Source organism: Drosophila hydei, unplaced genomic scaffold (genome assembly GCF_003285905.1).
Source record: "Drosophila hydei strain 15085-1641.00,03,60 unplaced genomic scaffold, DhydRS2 tig00008130-arrow-arrow-pilon, whole genome shotgun sequence".
Lineage (NCBI taxonomy): Eukaryota > Metazoa > Arthropoda > Insecta > Diptera > Drosophilidae > Drosophila > Drosophila hydei.
The window spans coordinates 393,563-415,020 of NW_022045839.1; the positions used below are offsets into that span (position 1 = coordinate 393,563).

The 21,458-nt window shown below is 32.8% G+C and overlaps 5 protein-coding genes across 10 annotated transcripts; 2 read left to right on the forward strand and 3 right to left on the reverse strand.

The window, feature by feature from the left end:
- Positions 1-503: 503 nt before the first annotated feature.
- LOC111600016 (guanine nucleotide-binding protein G(s) subunit alpha) lies at positions 504-7,372 on the forward strand. 3 transcript variants are annotated; one of them, XM_023315922.2, is made up of 9 exons: positions 504-563; positions 2,760-3,248; positions 4,985-5,081; positions 5,203-5,323; positions 6,025-6,153; positions 6,225-6,404; positions 6,464-6,588; positions 6,887-6,960; positions 7,032-7,372. In XM_023315922.2, the coding sequence occupies exons 2-9, from the start codon at positions 2,973-2,975 to the stop codon at positions 7,176-7,178; spliced, it is 1,149 nt and encodes a 382-aa protein (XP_023171690.1). In that variant the 5' UTR covers positions 504-563; positions 2,760-2,972; the 3' UTR covers positions 7,179-7,372. The 3 variants fall into 3 exon arrangements, with proteins under 3 accessions (XP_023171690.1, XP_023171689.1, XP_023171691.1); XM_023315921.2 differs by lacking the exon at positions 504-563 and adding an exon at positions 570-705; XM_023315923.2 differs by lacking the exon at positions 504-563 and adding an exon at positions 3,867-4,058 and having other exon boundaries at positions 3,226-3,248.
- Positions 7,373-7,397: 25 nt separating this feature from the next.
- On the reverse strand, positions 7,398-8,044 carry LOC111600015. The gene is made up of 2 exons (XM_023315920.2): positions 7,989-8,044; positions 7,398-7,769 (listed from the first exon to the last, which is right to left on the reverse strand). The coding sequence occupies exon 2, from the start codon at positions 7,742-7,744 to the stop codon at positions 7,526-7,528; it is 219 nt and encodes a 72-aa protein (XP_023171688.2). The 5' UTR covers positions 7,745-7,769; positions 7,989-8,044; the 3' UTR covers positions 7,398-7,525.
- A 3,661-nt stretch (positions 8,045-11,705) lies between these two features.
- Positions 11,706-16,391, reverse strand: LOC111600029 (alpha-catulin). Of its 3 annotated transcripts, XR_002751471.2 has the most exons (7): positions 16,006-16,391; positions 15,415-15,595; positions 13,775-15,258; positions 13,403-13,708; positions 12,594-12,800; positions 12,196-12,313; positions 12,047-12,100 (listed from the first exon to the last, which is right to left on the reverse strand). XR_002751471.2 is itself a non-coding variant. In XM_023315944.2 (6 exons), the coding sequence occupies exons 1-6, from the start codon at positions 16,039-16,041 to the stop codon at positions 11,975-11,977; spliced, it is 2,340 nt and encodes a 779-aa protein (XP_023171712.1). In that variant the 5' UTR covers positions 16,042-16,387; the 3' UTR covers positions 11,706-11,974. The 3 variants fall into 3 exon arrangements, 2 of the variants coding, with proteins under 2 accessions (XP_023171712.1, XP_023171713.2); XM_023315944.2 differs by lacking the exon at positions 12,196-12,313 and having other exon boundaries at positions 11,706-12,100; positions 16,006-16,387; XM_023315945.2 differs by lacking the exons at positions 12,047-12,100; positions 12,196-12,313; positions 12,594-12,800 and adding an exon at positions 13,069-13,327 and having other exon boundaries at positions 16,006-16,390.
- A 493-nt stretch (positions 16,392-16,884) lies between these two features.
- LOC111600101 (cytochrome c oxidase assembly protein COX15 homolog) lies at positions 16,885-18,804 on the reverse strand. The gene is made up of 4 exons (XM_023316062.2): positions 18,605-18,804; positions 18,018-18,132; positions 17,829-17,961; positions 16,885-17,763 (listed from the first exon to the last, which is right to left on the reverse strand). Exons 1-4 carry the CDS (start codon positions 18,695-18,697, stop codon positions 16,911-16,913), a joined length of 1,194 nt encoding a protein of 397 aa, XP_023171830.2. The 5' UTR covers positions 18,698-18,804; the 3' UTR covers positions 16,885-16,910.
- Positions 18,656-21,457, forward strand: LOC111600100 (THO complex subunit 5). 2 transcript variants are annotated; one of them, XM_030225381.1, is made up of 7 exons: positions 18,656-18,706; positions 19,095-19,250; positions 19,311-20,096; positions 20,212-20,327; positions 20,387-20,474; positions 20,587-21,123; positions 21,183-21,457. In XM_030225381.1, the coding sequence occupies exons 2-7, from the start codon at positions 19,170-19,172 to the stop codon at positions 21,423-21,425; spliced, it is 1,851 nt and encodes a 616-aa protein (XP_030081241.1). In that variant the 5' UTR covers positions 18,656-18,706; positions 19,095-19,169; the 3' UTR covers positions 21,426-21,457. The 2 variants fall into 2 exon arrangements, with proteins under 2 accessions (XP_030081241.1, XP_023171829.2); XM_023316061.2 differs by lacking the exon at positions 18,656-18,706 and having other exon boundaries at positions 19,085-19,250.
- The last annotated feature ends 1 nt before the right edge of the window (position 21,458 follows it).

Here is a 21,458-nt window from a genome sequence, read left to right on the forward strand (position 1 = left end):
AACTAACCATGATCAGTTAGTTAAAATGTTTAGCAAATGACAAATTTAATATAATAAATATTTTTTTATATACGAGCTGTAAAGTTTCTTTAAATATTTTTTTAAAAATTCTTTCATAAGAAAAATATAATTTATTGAGTAATGAACTAGTGTGGAAGTGTAGTAATCGATAGAATTTCGATTGGCACATAGAAAGCGCGTTAAATAGCTAACCTAACATAAAGCAAACGAACTAGTAATATCGTCGGAAAGAACAAATGAGAGGTTTCTGATAGAGCTAGGACGTTACAATTTCTTTATATTTATTTTAGATCTAATTTTAAATATGATATGTTGCAATGAAAATGTTATATCTGGTCCACAATACTTTGTACATTGGGACACATACATTAGTACATGTTGGTATACCCTATATAATTAATAATTTTTGTACTTTTGAGTCACATAGCAAGCACATTTTTTGTGTATTCTTGGCATCTCTAGAAAAACGATAAATTCGTATTGTAAAAACTATCGATTGTAGTACATCTCTAGGTTGATACATAAAATAAAAATACATAAAAGTGAGTTTTTTAGTTATTGAAGAAAAGTTAAAAATCTGATTAATTTTATAATGTGGCAAGTCAAGGCAATTAATGAGATCAGCTGTCCACTTAATATATATGAATAATAACTAGTGGAATTATACACATATGTGTAATCAAGGTAGATTTATATACTTGACATTGCCTCTAAAAATTAATGAAGTTCATATACCAAAGGAAAATTTTTGATTTTTATGATATCAAAAACTATACCATAAACAAAATAAATGCGATTTTTTAACTAATCGAACATTGAAGATCTTGTGTATGTATAGATACATAATTATATATAGTTCCTTGTGCTGAAAAAGTCGTGTAACACGTCTGACCTTTCAATCCTTAAAAAGTTAAACCCATCGAAAAAAAAAAACAAGAAAAGGAAGAAAAAACGTTAACAGATTAAATAAATTTGAATAAAACGTTGCATGATTGAGTTCCATGTAGACACTTCTATAATATACCAATGTACATACATACAACTACATTCGTACAAATATGTATATATGAAGATATATATATGCGCGACACATATGTAAAGATGAGTATACATATGCGAATACATATTTATGAAATTTATTTATGTATTCATGCACGCATATCTATAATTTTAATATACATATATATATCAGTTTAATATTCTGTTAACATTTTCATTCTTTTACTCAATCTATAAGTATCTACATTTTATATGTATATATCTATATATGTATATCTGAAAACTACATAACTCCTTTTAAGATAAATATATATATATATGTATAATGCAGACATATATATATATATATATATCTAATTATTATTTCATATATATGAAATGAAATACATATGTATATTTATATTTATATATATATATAAATAAATATATATGTATGTATGTATGTATGTGTGTATATACATATACATATACTTATATGTTGTGAATGCGCAAAACAAACCCACTCTTCACCTGTTACACGGTACTGGAATAACTTGTGCTTTAGCATCGTTTAGATAACTAAACATTTATATAGATACAGATACATTTGTATCTACATACATATGTAATATGAATAAATACGAATCTAAAAAATGTGTTATAATATAGTGTCAGGAGCGTTACCCAAGCGAAAAGCTAATCAAATATACGTTATTATGAGAATATCTGGAAATCCTACAAACACTATTTATGTGCCATATTGTCAGCTCCTCTTAAAATGGTTTATTTAACAGTTTAAACACGCTCGAAATAAATTATTTTAAGTACAGAACTTTGTGGAATTCTCAGCCATTTCTGATTTGACAGCAAGTTGAATGAATACAGCTAAACTGAACTTGAATTGATTCAAATGTTCTAATGGGAGATACTCTGCATCTAACTCTTGAGCTTATTCGCACATACACATGCACATATATCCCGATAGCAGGTTTGCGCAGCTTTCAGGGTATCTCAAAGTCAGGCACTCCCAACTGAAGCATACATACTTGTTGAATTTATCTTTTTTAAAATTCCAAGTGTGAAATCTATACAATGACAGAAGATTGAGAAGCTGAAATGAATGTTTGCCTTAAAGAAAATATAACTTTATTATAATGAGAGTAATGATGAATAATAATGCATGAATAAATAGATTTAGTATGTGTTCATAATTCAAGACAAAATTAAAATACTCCTTTATATATATAAATATATTAGCTTTGCTGTTGTTTCAATTTAGCTAAACATTTTACTTTAATGCAATTAAGCAAATTATCTGATTGTATGTTAGAATTAGCGATTTTATATGCAAATGCATATATATATATATAAATGATTTATAAGAATTTTAAAATAATTAATAGAGGTGTTTTTGTCTCATTAACACATTTATCTCATTAACTAAACATTTAGACATTTTTTAAGGAAAGTTTTGGTTTTTTAAATACAGTCAGAAAGGATTTTCGTATTAATTGTTAATGAAGAATAAATTAAATATACGTGTGTATAAAACAATAAAAATAATTATTTGGAGTCATCTTAAGTTTAACATATAGATTTTTGGATAGATAACTAAAAATAAAATTGGATTTCATGTTGAGATGATGATGGCATCGTAAATACCACTAAAAATATATCTAAACAAAATAATGCTTCTATTATTATTAGTTGTCGTTATAATATTAATACTTTTAATTTGATTTGTTTTTATTTACGTATAGATTAATCATAAGCAATCGCAAAGTGAGGACATCTGAACGCAAGTCGTCGGAGCCGCCTCATTTGAATAGCATAAAAAGAGAAAAAACAAATTGCGTAAATAATACGAAGACTCTGTTATACTGGAGCAAAACGGAGAAAGTACTAGGGGTGCAGAGTCCCCCGACGCCAACCAAGAAAATCGAGCGACGTGTTGGTGGACTCCGTGGACTGCTATGGGTTGCTTTGGCTCTCCAACTTCAAAACAGTCTGATGTCAACTCGGAGGATTCGAAAAGTCAAAAGCGAAGAAGCGATGCCATATCCAGGCAATTGCAGAAAGATAAACAGCTTTACAGGGCAACGCACAGGTTGCTCTTGCTGGGAGCGGGTGAGTCCGGTAAATCAACTATAGTCAAACAAATGCGGATATTGCACGTCGATGGATTTTCTGAACAAGAGAAAAAACAGAAAATTGATGATATTAAAAAAAATATTCGTGATGCTATATTGGTAAGTCCATTTTCAACGTTTAACAGATATTCTTTCTTTATTTTTTTATATTTTTAATTCCTGGACCTAATTAAAAAAAGCTTTTATTCGATCTGGTTAGTTGTAAGTTATAATGAGATTGACTCAGTTACAATACTAAAACGGAAATAATGAAAGCTTTAACACTATGATAATAAGAGTGTCTATATACTATATATTGGATTTTATAATGGCAAGCTTTAAGCGTTTTGAAAGTGAAGCTTCTAATATATATTCCCTGACGCACGGGAGTTGTCATAGTTTGAATATTAAATTAAAATACTTCCAAAATTCTTGAAAACATTTTTAATAGAAACTTTTTTAAATAAAATTAGAAAACATTATATCTTTTATCAAATCGAAAGTTAATACAAACTTTAGAAATGCAATTGGCGAAGGACGAGCCTCTAAGTCTCCTTAAAGTATATTTATATATCAGCATAGTCCCATTTCTAGCATATCAATATTAGTTGGGCTCTTCAGTTCTATCAACATTTAGAGTAGCCATTCCATTGGAATGGCTTTTAAGAATGAATCAATGCCCATTTTGTTTTATGTTTTGCAATATTTCATTGGAATTTTTTATTTTGTTTTTTGAAGCCCCACTTAACTCCTAACCAGAGGCTTTCAATGGATTATTTAAATCGGTTCGCTGGGCAGACAAATCTAAAAATATTAAACTGCAAGTGCATAGGAGCGTGTTGTCCTGATAAGAATGTTTATAACTAATACTTTTTTCAAATGGCAAACATTTTTTACAATTTTCAAAAGAAAGACATTTTTATATAATGTGTAAGTATTTTATTATGATTTATATTTAAAGTAGCTGTGAGAGAATAATTATTGTTTAGTTTATCCTTTAAAGGAAACATACTCTTAAATTGTATAATTGATAATATCTATCAAATTATTTAATATAAATCCATTTTCTATCTAAACAGTTTCAATACAATATAAAATAAAGATAATAAATGGAAGAAAATAATTTAAGTATTCCATTTCAACTTCATTTAATATTAATTCTTATTGGAACCGATCCAGCTTTAATATTTTATCAATTCAGCTGAGCAACAATTGATTGTGATATTGTAGTACTTTTCTATGATGCTGTTAACCGTTAAGCAGTCAAATCTATCTTATCCTGTCTGTCTGTTAATTTGTATAACCACGTAGATCCTCAGATAGTATAAAGCTTGACTTGTATATCGAATGTTTCGCCAAACTTCTTATATAGTTTCCCGTAAGTAGGTAAATATAGAACTGATTGACATAAATATTGCTGTGGATACTCATGCTGTCAACTACTTATTTTTCTTCCTTCTGGTGATGGTCTCTTGTTGGTTGACGGCTGTTGCTGCAAGCTGAGTGATGTTGGTGTTTGGTATTCGACATATTCCAGTACAAGGCAACTCTATCGTTTACCAGAAAGAGTTTCTGTCTTTGCTGGATATATATTGGCTTTTGTACAAGGAATTATCTTCTATCTAAAATTGGTATATTCTTAATCAGAATACGTATTTAACACTTGAGTAGAGCTCTTTAACTTGTTTATAGTTTCTTTTTTACAGGTAATATATGTCTCAATTAACCATATCTATGCCTGTAGTCCACAAATGTAAAAATTAATCTATTTTAAGTGTAAATTTACCAGATCGAAATAAAATCTTTGAAATACATAAATTATAAAGATACTGATGGTAACTATCTATTATTTACAGACTATTACTGGAGCCATGAGCACACTAAATCCACCTGTAGCTTTAGAAAAGAAAGAAAATGAACCCAGGGTGGAATACATTCAGGATTACGCCTCTAGTAAGTGAACAAAAAAGATAATAATAAAACTTAGAATAACGTGCTCAATAATTGTTGATTGATATAGAGTTTTTTTATATTCACGAAAGAATATTAATGTATTTTATCATCTTTATTCTAGGTCCTGACTTCAACTATCCTCCAGAATTTTATGAACACACAGAAGAACTATGGAAAGACAAAGGGGTCCTTCAAACCTATGAGAGGTCAAATGAATATCAATTAATTGACTGCGCAAAATAGTAAGTGAATGTGAAAGTTATGTGAAGCTTAAGATATTACAATTTATATGTAATTACTATTTCTGTTTTAATTGTTGTGATGTGCACCAAAACTGTTTTTGAATAATTTTAACTTAAATATTACTCTTTTATTTAGCACAATAAGTTAAAAGCAAATTAATGTGGACTATGCGGTAAATGGATCGTAGACATTATTTAGTTCTTTTGTAAATGCCTCTTTGGAGTGAGTGAGCTAGAAACGTATACATCAAAATAACTATGTACCCAACTGCAATCGCTTGCGAAAATACTCGTCAAATGCGCTAAAAGAATTACACCTACATGAAGTACAATGCACAAAGCTTTTAGAACGGGTATAAGAATGAGATTAATATGAACGCAGAGAGAGAAAAAACTGAGAGACTTGTTTGTAAAATTTAACCTTTTGGTAGGGAACTCATTTAACTCTCTATTCCATTTAAACGAGCTTGTACACTGATCATATATCAGATTCATAGAGTTTATATATATTAGATCATGGAATAAGCACGGTTCTCTTCCTAGCTTAGTATCCGTATTTTGTAATGGGAAATTTTGTATATAAGATTTAAGCCTTAAAGCAAAGCTAGCAGTAATATATTTTTAATATGATTGACTTTCTATAAAGTTATTGAATTACTATATTTTCATTTAATTTTCTCTTATTTATTTTTGTTATTTAGCTTTTTGGACCGAGTTAGCACAATTAAGAATCCAAATTATACCCCCAATGAACAAGATATTCTTCGGTGCCGTGTTTTGACTTCTGGAATATTTGAAACAAGATTTCAAGTGGACAAAGTTAATTTTCAGTGAGTTGCATTCAGTCTATAAATACTTAAATGTTCTTTTCGTTAAATGCCGAAATCTCTTGCCTATATAGTATGTTCGATGTGGGAGGACAGCGCGACGAGCGTCGGAAGTGGATTCAATGTTTCAATGATGTAACTGCTATAATCTTTGTAACGGCATGCTCAAGTTATAATATGGTTTTGCGTGAGGATCCCACTCAAAATCGGCTTCGTGAATCCTTAGACTTATTTAAGAGTATTTGGAATAACAGGTATTAAATGTAATTTATAAATGCTATTCCATTACTTTAATAAATATTTGTCTTTATAGATGGCTACGCACAATTTCTATTATACTTTTTCTAAATAAGCAAGATTTGTTAGCAGAGAAAATTAAGGCTGGAAAAAGTAAATTGTCGGAATATTTTTCCGAGTTTAACAAATATCAAACGCCAAGTAAGTAACTTAATTAATTGAATTAGAATACTTCAACCAAAATTAAGGATTATCAAAAATCAAAAACCAAGAACTCAAATCCGTGTTATAATAAATAAATTGAAAAACAAAGATCATAATATGTATTTTTGAAAATATGATAATTAACAGAAATCAAATTGGAAACGTTTAAAGCTACCCTCCCAATGTCTCCCCCTATAGGAAAATATCTTAAAAGCTAACTTAAGCAATTAAAATTAAATTTGCGTTTGTTTTGCCATTCCAATAAATTAACTTTATCCCAATTTTTATAAACTAGGTGACGCAATAATGGAATCTAACGATGACCCAGAAGTAATAAGAGCAAAATATTTTATACGTGACGAGTTTCTGGTAATCAATCTTAAAGCTCATGCAAAATAAATTTGGTTGTTGTTAATATATATTTTTCAATGTTTCCACAGCGTATATCGACAGCAAGTGGAGACGGTAAACACTATTGTTACCCACATTTTACATGCGCCGTTGACACAGAAAACATAAAGCGAGTTTTTAATGATTGTAGGGACATAATTCAAAGGATGCACCTTCGTCAATATGAATTGTTATAGGTTATCCCTATCGCCGTAATTCAAAAAATAAAGTGAAGAATATATTATTGAATTACTGTTTTAAATATAATTATCAAATGTAATTTGTATTTAAATAGTCCCTTGAAAAAAAATAAAAGCGCTGCATTTAGATCTGGTATGACCTTTCACAAAACTCAACATTAAAGAAGAATAAATAAACATGTTATTAACAATTACAATTGTTTTTATTGATATTGCTGTATATATTTACAAATATTTTCGTTTTCCTAGTTGCTGTTGAGTATATTTATGTTTCTTGTTTCCCCTGACACAAAGCGAATTTGCGTTAATTATATATTCGTATACAAGTCTTAGTCAAAAGTCAACTATACAAGTGGATTGAGTATGCCAAAACTGACGGAAGCCTTATCGATCTCATCAAAGTTTCTTTTGGTTTTACTCTTCCAGGAATTCTTGTTGTAAGCTGAATCCTTTCGAACTAAAGCTGGTCGATTTGCTCGATGATCGTTGTTGTTGTTGGCTGCCAAATCCCACAGGTCGCTCTGGGTATTGAAATCGCGTTGATACTTTGTAGCCTGCTGCATGAGATCCTTAAAGACGAATAGCACTCTGAAAAAGACAAGCAAAACGATTAAATTTGAAACTAGGTAGACTCTGAAAAGGTAAAGCATAAGGAATAGGAATGGGACCAAGAAGAGGAATGGGTAAGATGTAGCTTTGATCTGAAAGAATTTTATAGTCAAATGACATTGTACTGTCACGTTCAATTGTCCTTTATTTATTTAATAAATCCTCTACTTTTCGAATAGCATGAGGATTATCACTTACCTTAGCACTAATTTTCCATCTAAGTTTTCCAAGAAAGCTTTTGAAACCAAATGAAATGGTTTTAAATATATAATTTCAAGTTTTTAAGTTTTAATTTTAAGAAATATATTAAAAAAACTATATTTATTTGTATATTTCCTGGATCCTTACACTTCTTGCCAAAAGAATACAACTTTCAAAATAATATAAAAATATATTAAAAAAGTTGAAAGTATTAACAAAAAGTTAAGTGAAATAGAATGACCGGCTAGAATATATCCACACCATTTACCTTTATTTAATATTCAGGTTTCTATACAGTTACCATTTTTCCAAAATTATAGTCAAATTCTGGATAAGCTGTTGTTCCCACATACCTCTTAAGGCTAATCCTTAAAGGCAACCAGTATTAAATTTCATATATAAATATTTACGTACTTTACATAAATTGCTTTATTACCTCAGATAATTTGTGTTGTATAATTTGATTTTGGGCAAAGATCATAGATTAATTGACTTTACATTTAGAAAGGTGATATTGGATCATAATATTAATTGACTTTCGGTTAGTAATATAAAGATTTTTTGATCAAATGTCCCCCACCAATACTGTCTAGATCACGCTTTGACTGACGATTCGATTGATATTTTTCAGGCTGAGCTTTCTTTTCGCCCAGTCGTAGCCCAGTTAATTTCGAAAGTAGATTAAATATATTATCAGGTAGGATATCTCTGTTGGATTGTAGAATGTAGTAGCTGCCAAAATTTAACTGTACAGTTGAAGAATCTGAATAAAATGAAAAATAAACAAAAAAAAAAACATGCAGGATATTTAGAAATTATTTTACAATATCGAAAATATAAAAGTTTACTCTTAATCAAATAAAAATAATATTCAGTAATACTATAAATAAAGTATATACATTAGTCTTAAATAACTTATATTTTTTATACTAACTATAGATGGATTTAGAAATGTATTTTAGTGAAAATGAAATAATATTTGATCTTTGATAATATTTTTTATAACTAATTTGTAATGAAACTGAAATAGAAATAGCATATGCATATGGCTTATGACTATATATATTTAATTTTCAGATTCTTTCTATGACAGAAAAGCAGAAACGAGTTGAAAGAGTGAAGATATCAATAGAAAGATTCATGAATTATGTTATTTATAGCATACTTAATGGAGTGCTGCCGCTGCAGGTTATATGAATTTGGTAGTTCGAACTGTATACATAAGTTAACATAACCAATCTCAACATTCCATACGCCATATTCTGAGACAGTCAGTAATAAAGGGTGCAAGGGTAATAGTACTCTTTTGCTTTCACGAATGGTCACCAGCAGAAAATATAGGGACAGAAAAGGCCCATCAAAGGCCACCTTCTAACCGATGAGATTATCAGATAACAAAAAAGCAACGTAGCTGAAGAATCTAATCCCTATGATCTCGTCTCCAAGAGGATGGCTATAGCTGTCGATGCTCGACGAGATGTGAATAGTGAAAGGAATCTGGTTAATATCGCAGAAAGAATTGCATTAAACTTGGCGAGAAGACCATAAAGAAAAGTTGCGAAGTGCTAAAAAATGTCCATTTGAAAATATGCTACACAGCATCGGGTTAGTCCAGTAAGTAAACATCCGCCAAATCTAGAAAATATTAAAGTTCATTATATTAATATAATATGATAATATTTTGTTAATAAATTATATAATTTCAAACAAATAAATATATATAAAAACTTAAACAAGAGCCAACAAAATATGCTCTTCCTTTATATTATGTTGTTTTCCAATTTTGTTATAAAACACAGATTTGTCTAGAAGAATTATAAGGTTTACTGAATTCGATTTTTAGTTTTGTGTAAAGCGTAGTTTGGTAAGTGATATATGTTTTATATTAAACATATTTTTAATATTATTTATATTTATAATAAAAATCCTTTAAAGCACAATTCAACTCGAAAGCTTAGCCAGCGCACAATGAAATCTGAGGAACGACTGTGCTCTTCACATCGGCATCTGCTCAATTTATAGCAAATTATGAAAGGATGGAAAAACAGGGTGTTGTTAACAAAGAGGGAATAACGTCATTTATGGAGGACAAACAACAAAAAGTATACCCTTTATTATTAAGTTAGTTGTATTCAGATACCCTGTAAGTTTTTTGTTAAGAAGGTTTTATGAAAAGTGATGAATGGGGACCCAATTTATAATTTAAAATATATTTACAGATTAAAAAAATTTTCTGCAGAAATATAATATTATTTTATATCGTATAATGCATTTAAAATATATAAAAATCTGTTTAAATATGTAAAAATATATTTAATTAAAATAATATGTACAAGATATATCTATGAAGCTATCATATTTATTTCTATATATTATCTAGTTCTTTACTGCTTTAGTCCATTAAATATGTAATAATTTCATAATCTTGAAGCTAGGGTATTTCTCAGTCCAACTTCAATGATGCTGAAACCTTTTCCGTGGCTTTTCTGCGTCATTTCCACCATATTTTCCGTAATATGTGGTAACCACTTCAACAAACAAAGCTTAAGAAGTTGGCAAATATAAATTTGTGTGTGCACTTGGCTGAAAATAATCTTGTAGAGAAATTTGAAACATATGTTCGCTTATCAGTTTGCCTTCTATACGTTATCAAACAAAGGAGCACAGGAAAATTGGAAAACAAAACATTTTGCCACGCTCGCATATGCAATATATGCCTTGCTTGAATTGTGCCCATGTCGACCAGACGGCATAGAATATGCATATATCTATCATGCTTAGATATTATTTATGCCACATAGAGTTTCTTGATGTATAGAATTATATTATATACGTTAGATTTAATTCGAAGTGGTCTGCTGCACTAACCCACTGTATATCATATTAGCTCACAGTCAATGCATTCATCATCAACCACCGCTTGTGTTGTGGCAAATGGTCTTTCAAGCTGAAATACACTTAGTCATTTATCAATATCAAGTCAATCCCCTAGGGTTCCAGATTATGGCTATATAGCGGAACATAAGATGAGATACCCAACAATATAAAGTACTATGTTTGCTACTAAATACTACTAAATGCAAGTCCATACTACTAAATACTACTATACTACTAAATAGTACTAAATACCACTAAATACTTCTAAATACTACTAAATAGTACTAAATAGTACTAAATAGTACTAAACAGTACTAAATAGTACTAAATAGTACTAAATACTACTAAATACTACTAAATACTACTAAATAGTACTAAATACTACTAAATAGTACTAAATACTACTAAACAGGACTAAACAGTACTAAATACTACTATATAGTACTAAATACTGCTAAATAGTACTAAATACTACTAAATACTACTATTTTGTACTAAAATCTGGTGTCCTTGTCTTACCTTAGGAGCATTTGAAGTCTCATACTTCAATTTGCTGGAAACGTTTTAAAAATATAGCAATTGCCTCTGCAGTTATGGCCTAAAATATAATTTGAGCACAACTTTTAATGTTGTTGCTCAACTCGGATGGGCCTAGAGATACAGAAAATAAGAACAAGAAGTAACCAATAGCCAAAGTGCAATACAATTTGTTTTTATTTCATTTTTCAATACATTTCTAATAGCTGGCATCAAAATACCATTCCATTTCAAGTGTGGAAATTTCAAAAAAGCACATCAACTTATCTTTATTCGATCACTTAAAAGCACGTACATTAATTGTGAATATATAATTGATGGTTGAATGTGTGTTAGTTTCTCGCTTTAGTAAAATATATAAAGATGTATCTTACAGTGTACAAATATGTTACAACATATACTTTAACAGTTGACTGCTGGAATACAGAGTTCGTATTAGTTAACAAATGTATGCCTAGGTAATAATGAGAGTGATAAATTCTGTGCCTTATTGGCCATGATCAAAACAATAAGAATGACACGCGCGTCCGCCTGGCGTCCCCTTTGGCTCTTCGAGCCATTCCATAATGTCACATGCTGCCTTCGGTGCTGCTGGTTGTTCCTTTCGAGTCGCACATGCCACCCGCGACATTGTCATCGCCGCGCACCGAGCCCGACGTCAGTCCTCCAGTAATACCAGTTAAATTTAATTTGTACTGCAATTGGAAATGTTTTGAATAATTTCAATAGAATGAGTTCATCAAGCCGCTCAAAGTTAAGTAATTCTAAATGGAGAACTAACACCATTTACCCAGTTCATTTCTCATCAAACTTATGATAAATGTCGTGGAACCATCGGGTTGGTTCTAGGAGTTAAAATAGTTGAACTAAACCAAAGACATGTCCTGCTGTCCTTTGTGCCCTGTAGCCTAAAATATATCTGTTCGTTTAGTAAGACACTAAGCCAATTGGTGCTAGCTAACCAATCTAGCCTACGAAACTTGATGCTACTGATCTAGATACTAGTTGGTTTGTGTAGAGCAAGTGAAGTTTGGTTTGCCTTTCGGGAAAGTGAGCTAAGCGTGAAACAATTGCAATTTTTGCGAACCGACAGACGGACGAACTAGCGTAGTTTGCACAAGACCAAGCTAACTTTTACTTTGTGAACGGACTATATATAGAGTGATACTGTACGTTAAGTGAACTTACCTTATTTGCGCACTCAAAACATTTAGAGACAACTTTGTTTATCACATTCATAAGGTTCTTGGTTTCCCTTATGACGTGATCAACCTTCACAAATGTTGCAGCTTTGCCGACTGTGTGATCTTTGACAGTAAATTGCAGAGCTTGGACACAAGTCGGCACTCTATCTAAAATACTTAGAAGATCCTTCTTGTTATCACTTGCAGGTACCTGAAAATATATACATTTCATATTTATCAAGTGTCATTATTTGTAAATAATATATATATATGAAGATGTAGCAAGACTAGAGCATGGGTTGGGTAGATGATTTTAAGATTGATTCCCTCCAACAGATTATTAACAGCCTCAAAATTGTAGGAGAAAACTAGCTATGGGGAAGCAAGCACATCATATCATATCATCAATGAGCTGTGCTCATCCCAGTGCTCGCTCCACTCTGCTCCTACCCCTTCTCCTATTCCTACTCACTGTTGTTCATACTGCCTACTTCTACTCTCTTCGCTCTGGTCTCAGCACCCGCTTCCCGATGTTTCCCTGCTGCTGTGTTATTTTCTATGTTTTCCGCTTCATGTTCTCTATTCCTTGTCCCTCTATTTCTCTATTTCTTTACTCCCTGCTCTTTGCTGCCTGATTCCACTCGCTTTACGTTTTCTGTTCCCAACTGATCACTCTCTCTGCAATCTACTGCTATTGTCAGATCCCCACTCTTTCTGGCTTCCTGTTTTTTTCAGTTTCTGTAAAATGGACGATCTATAGAGATTGTCTTGGGCATGCCGAAATAATCGACATCTACCATAAAGTTCAAGTACCTGATATGAAAAATGACGTAAAACTTTATAAAGTCGATTGGCTTCTTCAGCAAAGTATTCAGCTTGTGTAAATAAATCCTGTGTTGTTCTTAGAGAACCGCTGCCCTTGGTAAACTGATACATCAGAAAAGCCATAGCTGACATATTCTTAGCTCTTTTCAAAATATCGTTATCATCTGATAGGTCGTCCGTCCATTTCGTTGCATCGCCATTATTTTTGCCCTCCAAGCCAGAGTACTCGACCATTTCTCTTTCATCTGTGGCCGCAGCGTATGGCTTCGATGGTTTCATTGTTGTTTCACACTTCTGCAAGAGAAAAAAAAACAAATGCAAAATTAATAATATTATTAAATATGTTTATTCTAGGCTCACCTCCATTTGGGTATCTATGTCCGCCTTGGTTGTGTCCACCGATGCGAGAATCTTTTTGGCAATCATTGAGATCTCGTTGATGAGCCATTTCCACATTTCTAAAAACGATTCGAAATTTTCGTTCGCAGCACTGCTGTTGGCGTACTTCCATAGAATTTTCGCCGCAATGAATACTTGCGGACCGTAGATTCGCAAGTTGATTGCCAAGCACTTGGCATGTACCTGAAGCCCTTCCGTCGGCGCGATGTGCTGCAACAATTTGCAAATATCGAAGATGTGATCACAGCAGTCGTGAAACTTCGTCGAACATTGATTCAGATTCTCCAGATCATGTGCCATAGCCAAGGCATAGAACGATTTCACAATCTTTTTACAAACGTTCAGCGATTCGTTGAAGTCAGCGATTTGACTGGACACAGATATGACAAGCTGTTTGCACAATTCCTGCAGACTTGCAAGCATGCCCAGCTCAGGATCTCGGCTTTGTATCGGTGCGCCCACACCTCGATTATCATGCTGATCTTTTATCAATAGATTCAAATACATTTCAAACTCCACTTTACAGTTGTCACAGTAGATCAGTATGTTCTTCCGATGCTCATGACTTATGTAGGGAGAGTCTGTGAAGTCGTGTGCCTTCTCGAACAACTTGTCAAACGCCACCGAGAGCTCATCCCGCAGGTCTAGACTTTCGTAGGTTAAATGTTTCTTGAAATTTGTATTTTTTATCATATGACCACCGACAGCCGGAGTTAAGTTCTTTTCGCTCTTCCAATCCTCATCATCGAATAGAGAGTATAACGCATCTGGATTGTTGTTGCCCTCCTTGTTGCTATTGCAGTCGTACTGTATCGACTGCAGCTTGAACTTCTTGATCAGGTTTATGATGCGTTTTATTGTCGTGTAGATACTTTCATTTTCATAATTTGAGTTGCAGCGCGCATTGCGAAACGCCATGTGCTTCGCCGAGTCGAAGATACTGTCTTTTATGACGAAATGTATCAAGTCCATAGCCCGTCGAATTTGGCAAAAGACGGTGTCGCGATTCTCTTTAACTATCACGCAATCGCTGTGTATCAAACTATTCTTCGATGATGTCAGTAGAATTGATATAGACTTCTCCAGAATTTGACGTGCCGAAAACATTTGAGCGCGTCTGCGCTCCTCCTTGAATGAGTTCCGATGATGCCCCGTCAGGTAAGCCAGCTCGATCATTTCTGTGCCAAATATAGAAAACGCGCGCACGAATTCCGTGAAATTCATAACAGACTCTAACTTTTCTAAGCTCTCCGATGCTCGCTTCTTTGCCGTGAGCAATTTCTTGACCACAACAATGTCGACTAGCAGTAAAATTCGCGTTATAGACGATAGCAGAGATCTGGCTGCTAATATAATGGCGCCATAATCCTTCAAGGGCTCGATATGATGGCGCACCTCCATGCCACTCAAAGGCGACAGCTCGCATAGCTGTTCAATCGATTTTCCTAAAGAAAACAAATACAATTTAATGGTTTTATATATATATATATATATATATATATCTTATAGGCTGTAGCTTGAGTCAAATGGTCAATGATTTAATTTTATATTTATATTTATATTTAAATATATTTACATAGTTACAGTCTTAGGAGGCTTACCTGCATCTCTCGCTTCTCTGGCCGCCTCATACATATCCACTTTTATATCCGTATTTTCCTCAGCAATTATTTCTCCAATCGTTATAAATCTCTCTACAGATATGCTCAAGGAGTGCCCAATATTTCCAAAAGTTGACATTATGTGCTCGTTGTCAATATCACGAAGTCGAAAGCGCTGATTCTGCAAATAATCAAATTCAATGTTAGTCAGAGAGAGAGAGATCTCACATATCTATAGCTATCTAAGCACTAAAATCTAAGTTGATCCATTCATTAGCTGTTGCTTATTGAGTATGTGAGACGAGTTAAGACTTATAAGAAGTTGGGCTGGGACCTGTAGCATATAGAAGCTAAAGAACATTTTCATTTTCCTTTGACAATCATCCAATAAATGTAAACTTAACAATGTGGGGTCTAACTTTAATAGAAGCACGAGCTTAGATTGCAAGAGTCTGCATGAATATAAACTTGAATATATATCCCAGTAGAGGGGCATTTGAATTGACTTCTTTTGAAAGTATGTATATTTGATATTACCTTAATTTCTTATAGATTAAACTCATAGCTATTTGACCAGTAGTATGGACTTACATTAACATCAAGCGCAGCTGGAGGTAGGCCATACATTTTTATAGTAGTAAATTCCGTTTAAGCTGCTTTGTATTTGTGTTTTGGGCTTCGCACATTTATATTTAATGTGTATAATTTTATTGATTTTTCGTAAACAGCCTCTGTGCCTAGTCAATTTAGTTAGAATGTTGTCTGTTTAAATAGTCTGTCTATCAATATTAAGCGTCAAGTTTTCTTTAATTATATATGTACATTTGTAATTATGTTTTAAATAACAAAAAAAAAACAGTCAACTTCAATAACTAACTCTGATGGTCTCAAAGCACTCGCGCACCTCGCCACATACATATATACATCAATTTCGTATTTGGTTTTGCGCATAAATTTCCTCTGCGCAGTCAGCAAAAATGTTAACATGAAAGAACAGTTACTTTCACAGGTAAAATAAAACTAACTGTTTAATTTAAATTGCAATTATACCTGAGTATTTTAAATTTTCTTTTAAATGCCCAAATTGTCGATTGCAAATAAAAAGTCTAATAACAATGCTCTTATCAGGCTTGATTCTTTAACAGACAACTGCCAAATTGAAAGTGTTCATCTGTAACATTTCAATATATATATAAATAGCTCCTGCGTTAAAACACTTCAACACTCATAGGCAACGATTTTGCCGATTGTCCGCTATATCCGTACGATGCGTATCGTCTCTTGCATAATATATAATTTTCCTATCCCTGGAATACCCTGCAAAGCGACGTAGTGTTTGAATCTGGGCGATCATTCCAAGGCATCTGATTGCTCAAGCGATTTAAATACTAAAACACATTCCTATACCATTTTAAAATTTCTTTATAATATAAAATTATTTAAACAAATACATACTTTTATTTACTAGTTACAATATAAAATTACAATACTCGTATTTATTTTGGTATGTATTTCAAAAAACGAAGTTCGTGCGAAAGCCACACAGCAGTGCTTAGGAGTATCAGTGATCCAGATTGATGAGCTGTAGCCAGAGGCACAGGTACATAGTTGAGTAATGTAGTTACGCCTAAGGTGGCTTGTGTCCAGGCCATAACAGCGACTGCATTGATAGCCCACTTTGCACGCTTGGGCAATTTCTGGCGTCTCATTGCCAACCATAAGGCTGTTATTAATGAAACTGTTGTGATGCCCAGGATACGATGATTAAATTGCACCGTCGTTGGGTTTTCTGTTACATTTTTCAGCATTGGCTTAAATTGCAAAATGTCATCAGGTATCCAGTCATCGCCCATTTTCGGAAATGAGTTATATACTAATCCAGCGTCCAGTCCAGCAACAAATGCACCGGATATTGCAGTCAGGAACACCATACCTTTCGTCATATGTGACAGCATTTTAATTTTGGGTACACGCTTTGCTGCAGACGTCAATGTTTCCGCTGGTATCAACTTGGACATTGCATTAGATAAGAACAGCGAATATAGCACAAATGCTGCAGCTAAATGTGAAGCTAATCGATACTGAGAAACGCGAGGCACATCATTTGGATTATCAAATCGGTTCTCCAATCCGGACTTAACCATATACCATCCCATCAGTCCTTGCAGACCAATTAGAGTTCCTAGCACAAGCACCATTTTCTTAGTTTTTGCACAAAAGTATCCTTTTTTCCAGAAGTATGCTGCAGGAATTATGAAAAACGCTCCAATTGCGCGGCCCCACATTCTGTGTATATATTCCATCATGTAAATAAATTTAAACTCATCCACAGTCATTTTAGCATTCTTTCTGAAAGTAATAAGCAATCTTTAAGAAATTGTTCACATGTTTATTCATTCGTTATGGTAACTTACAGCTTAAATTCCGGATACTGTTGATAGTTCTCAAACTCTTTTATCCACTCGTCTCGATTTCGTGGCATATGTTCACCCACCAAGTTCCAAGATACCATTGAAAGTCCTGATTCTGTTAGCCTTGTTACACCACCTTTATGAACAAAATATTAATCATATTCCAATTTGAATATTTTCATTTTATTTTACCCAGTCCAACAGCAACGAAGACCATGCCGCTGCATCCCAGAAACCATTTGCCAACAGTTTTGTTTGGACTTGACTGAACTATATGTTTCACAGGTGGAGCTGGAGTCGGGATATGCTAAATTAAATCAGAAAACGATAAGTAAGCTTATGATCGTAAAATTAGCATTATGATTACGTAAACATCTAAATGGAAAAGCAAATTACAAAAGTTAAGAACGGCATGATGAAGTTAAGAGACAATTATTTAAAAATGTGAATAATTAATAGATATGCAATACTAAGTAAATATTTGTAGGAACCTCTTTTATTTAAAGGCAGCCGTATTAATTTACATTTCATTTTAATTTTAGTTTATTTAGTAAAAAGCCGGGTGTGACAAAAATTAAGACTTCAGCATAGTTGAAGTAAGTTTTTTGACAACTACTACATTCTTTTGTCGTAAATAATTTATTTGAAACTAGAAGTGCAGAAGATGAGTTATAATCTTCTCAGTTTTAATATTGTTGTTTTAGTCAATATAAAAAGTTATCAACAAATTAGACTTATTACTTGTGTTGCATGGACTTAACTTGCAACAGAATACCTACTTTCATCTCTGTTTCCGCAACAGTCTGCTGCATTCGGCGAGATGGAAGCATAAGCCTAAATGCATTGGACCTTTGATACATCGACCGAAGCATTGTTAAAAGGTATGATTTTGGATTTCACCGTATTTCTTGAAGGTTTATATATTTTTATGAGAAACCCTTTCATATAAGAGGTAGAGATGTGAATAAAAATATGTAGTGTATCGATTAAACGAAATATTCATTTCGACTACTTAGAGCATGTTTCCATTAAACAGATATTGAAAAGCGTTGAAATTGTATTATAGTATTAATGTAAATAAATATTAAAGATTTTGATGTTAATTTTTTAGAGTATTATTCATAAGAAAAAAAAAGGCAACAAAGTAATAATACTACTACTATACAATATACGGTGCAGTGAATAACGATTACTAAAATTCATCGTCTCATATCGATATTAGAGGCATCTCCTCTCGATATCAATACAAGAAATCTTTCATCTCTACAGTTGGCTCGACGCTGTCTTTATTATCCACATTCCTGCTAATAGAAAAGACTTTGACGCGGCAAATATACAGGCAATATGAACATGGAAGATTTATTAAACACACAATTTGTGAAGTTAAAAGAAGCTATGAACGATCTCTTTGAATTAAAAAGCGCTGTGGGTACACAATATGGATCTAGCATCAACAGAAGAACTTAATATTTTTTTTTTTGACAGGGACATGTTTTGGAATTGAAGCAATCACCAGGTGTATTAATGTTTGTAGCATTAAAGCACTCAAACCGGAAAGTCAAGCGAAACATAAAATCTGGGCGAGATGAATTACATTTGCAGAAATCAAAAGTGGATCTAAGTAGATTGCAATTGCAAAATCTACTTTATGAAGTTAGCCATTTGAAGAAGGAAATCGTCCGATGTCAAAAATTCAAGAGTCGGGACACCTATTTGGAATTGCTTTCAGATAAAGAATATGCCATAAAGTTTGCCGCCGATGGCAGTGATAACGCAAATATGTCCAATCACAAAACACATTTGTATCGCTTGGAATGCGAATTACGTTTGCGTAAAGAACTGGATAATCAGTATAGCGCCTTACTTACCTCAAAACAGGAGCTATTGCAGGATAATTTGAAGCAGACGCAAAAATATCTTTCATTTGCTCCAGCTCTACGAACGCTGCTAGAATCGACAAAGCCATTGCACGATGCACTGCAATTATCCCTCGATGTCGAATGGAAATTAAGCTCAATATTTAAGTATCTGCCAAGAGCTTTGTATATATTGTTTATTAATCTGCAAGCCCTTCAGCGTACCAAAACCGAATTTGCATCGAAAGTAGTTGGTTTCGAGAGTGATCAACAAATGCAAGAATTGCTTTTGGAAACAGAAAATACATTGAAGGAACGTCGACATTTCACTGAAAAAAGTACTTCTATTGAAACAGTGCCCGATAAATCGTTGGATCAAGTCTTGAAATGTCATCCGCTTCATATACATCTAGTCGTAAGTTGACATAAACTATCTATATTAACGGACATCTATTAATTGATGAATGGTGTAATAATCTGTAAAACTATCTGATTATCTTTACCTATGAAATTTTATGTGTTTATTTCAGATTGAAAGTCCAGATAAGTCTTTTGAGCTAATACTAATTGTGAGATACTGGCAATTGCTCAAATGTGTAACTGTGCGAGCACAACTAAACAGTACAAACAATTCTAATTTTCAAGGGTTTGTAATATTATTATATATATATAAGCAATTTATTTTATATTTAAATTTCTTTAAAGAGATGCCAACATGGTTGAGGACCTGCTCGGACATTTATATCCTGATGATACGGGAAATTATATTCCTATTCCAGGCATAGAATATGAAGTAAGAAAAAAGCTCTACAAATTTCGCTTATTGCTTATAGATAACAATAAGATACGAAACCATATAGGATATTACAAAGTTAATCTGATAATATGCATGATTTCACTTACAGTTGCAGAATTTAAATTTGACCACGGAGAAGTGTTTGGAATACCTGGTTGAAAATGGATATGGAAAACCATATTGTTGGCTGCAGAGCATGTGTTCGATAGCGACCGTTAATAAGAAGCAAACTTTTAAGCACGAATTTAATTTGCATAAATGGATTCGTAAAGTCTTTATGCGCATCCTAAAACGTTGGCAATCGTGGTTACGACTAACTCAACAAATACGTGGTTTGACCTATAAAGATGTAGATCTGTCTATATCAAAGGAGAATATTTATCCAGAAGGCTTGTCTTGTAGCTTGGTGCAGTGGACTGCAATCTCCAGTGAGGAATTTAACATTCAAAACGCTGGATTAATTTACAATTTGTCGCCTTCGAATGGAATCACGTACACCTCCTATAGGGCTGTAATTGTGCGTGGATCTGCCAAAATGGAGTGTTTCATTCGAATACCCAGCAATTATCCCTTAGATATTCCGCTTTGGATCTTAAGTGTGCATTGGAATGGACGACATACTTCAATGAACAATGCGGCAATTAAAGTGAGTCCAATACAGTATATTTGCGGCCTTCTCAGTATATCTTTCAATTCATTTTGCAGATGATGGAGTTTTGGACAAACTCCTTACAGCCGTCACAATTGAAGAAGGGCAATCGATTGCTGTACTCCCAGCTATTTCGTACCATATATAGCTTCGATATTTTCCTTGAAACGGAAGGATCAATGCAAACAGTTAGAGAATACAACAAAGAGAAACCATATATTAGTACTTTCACGAAACGAATCCGATTGCGTCCATATAAGTACATAATGAAGGGTTCAACATTTACATTTAAACAATAAATAAATATAAGCCGATAACAACGTCATCATGAA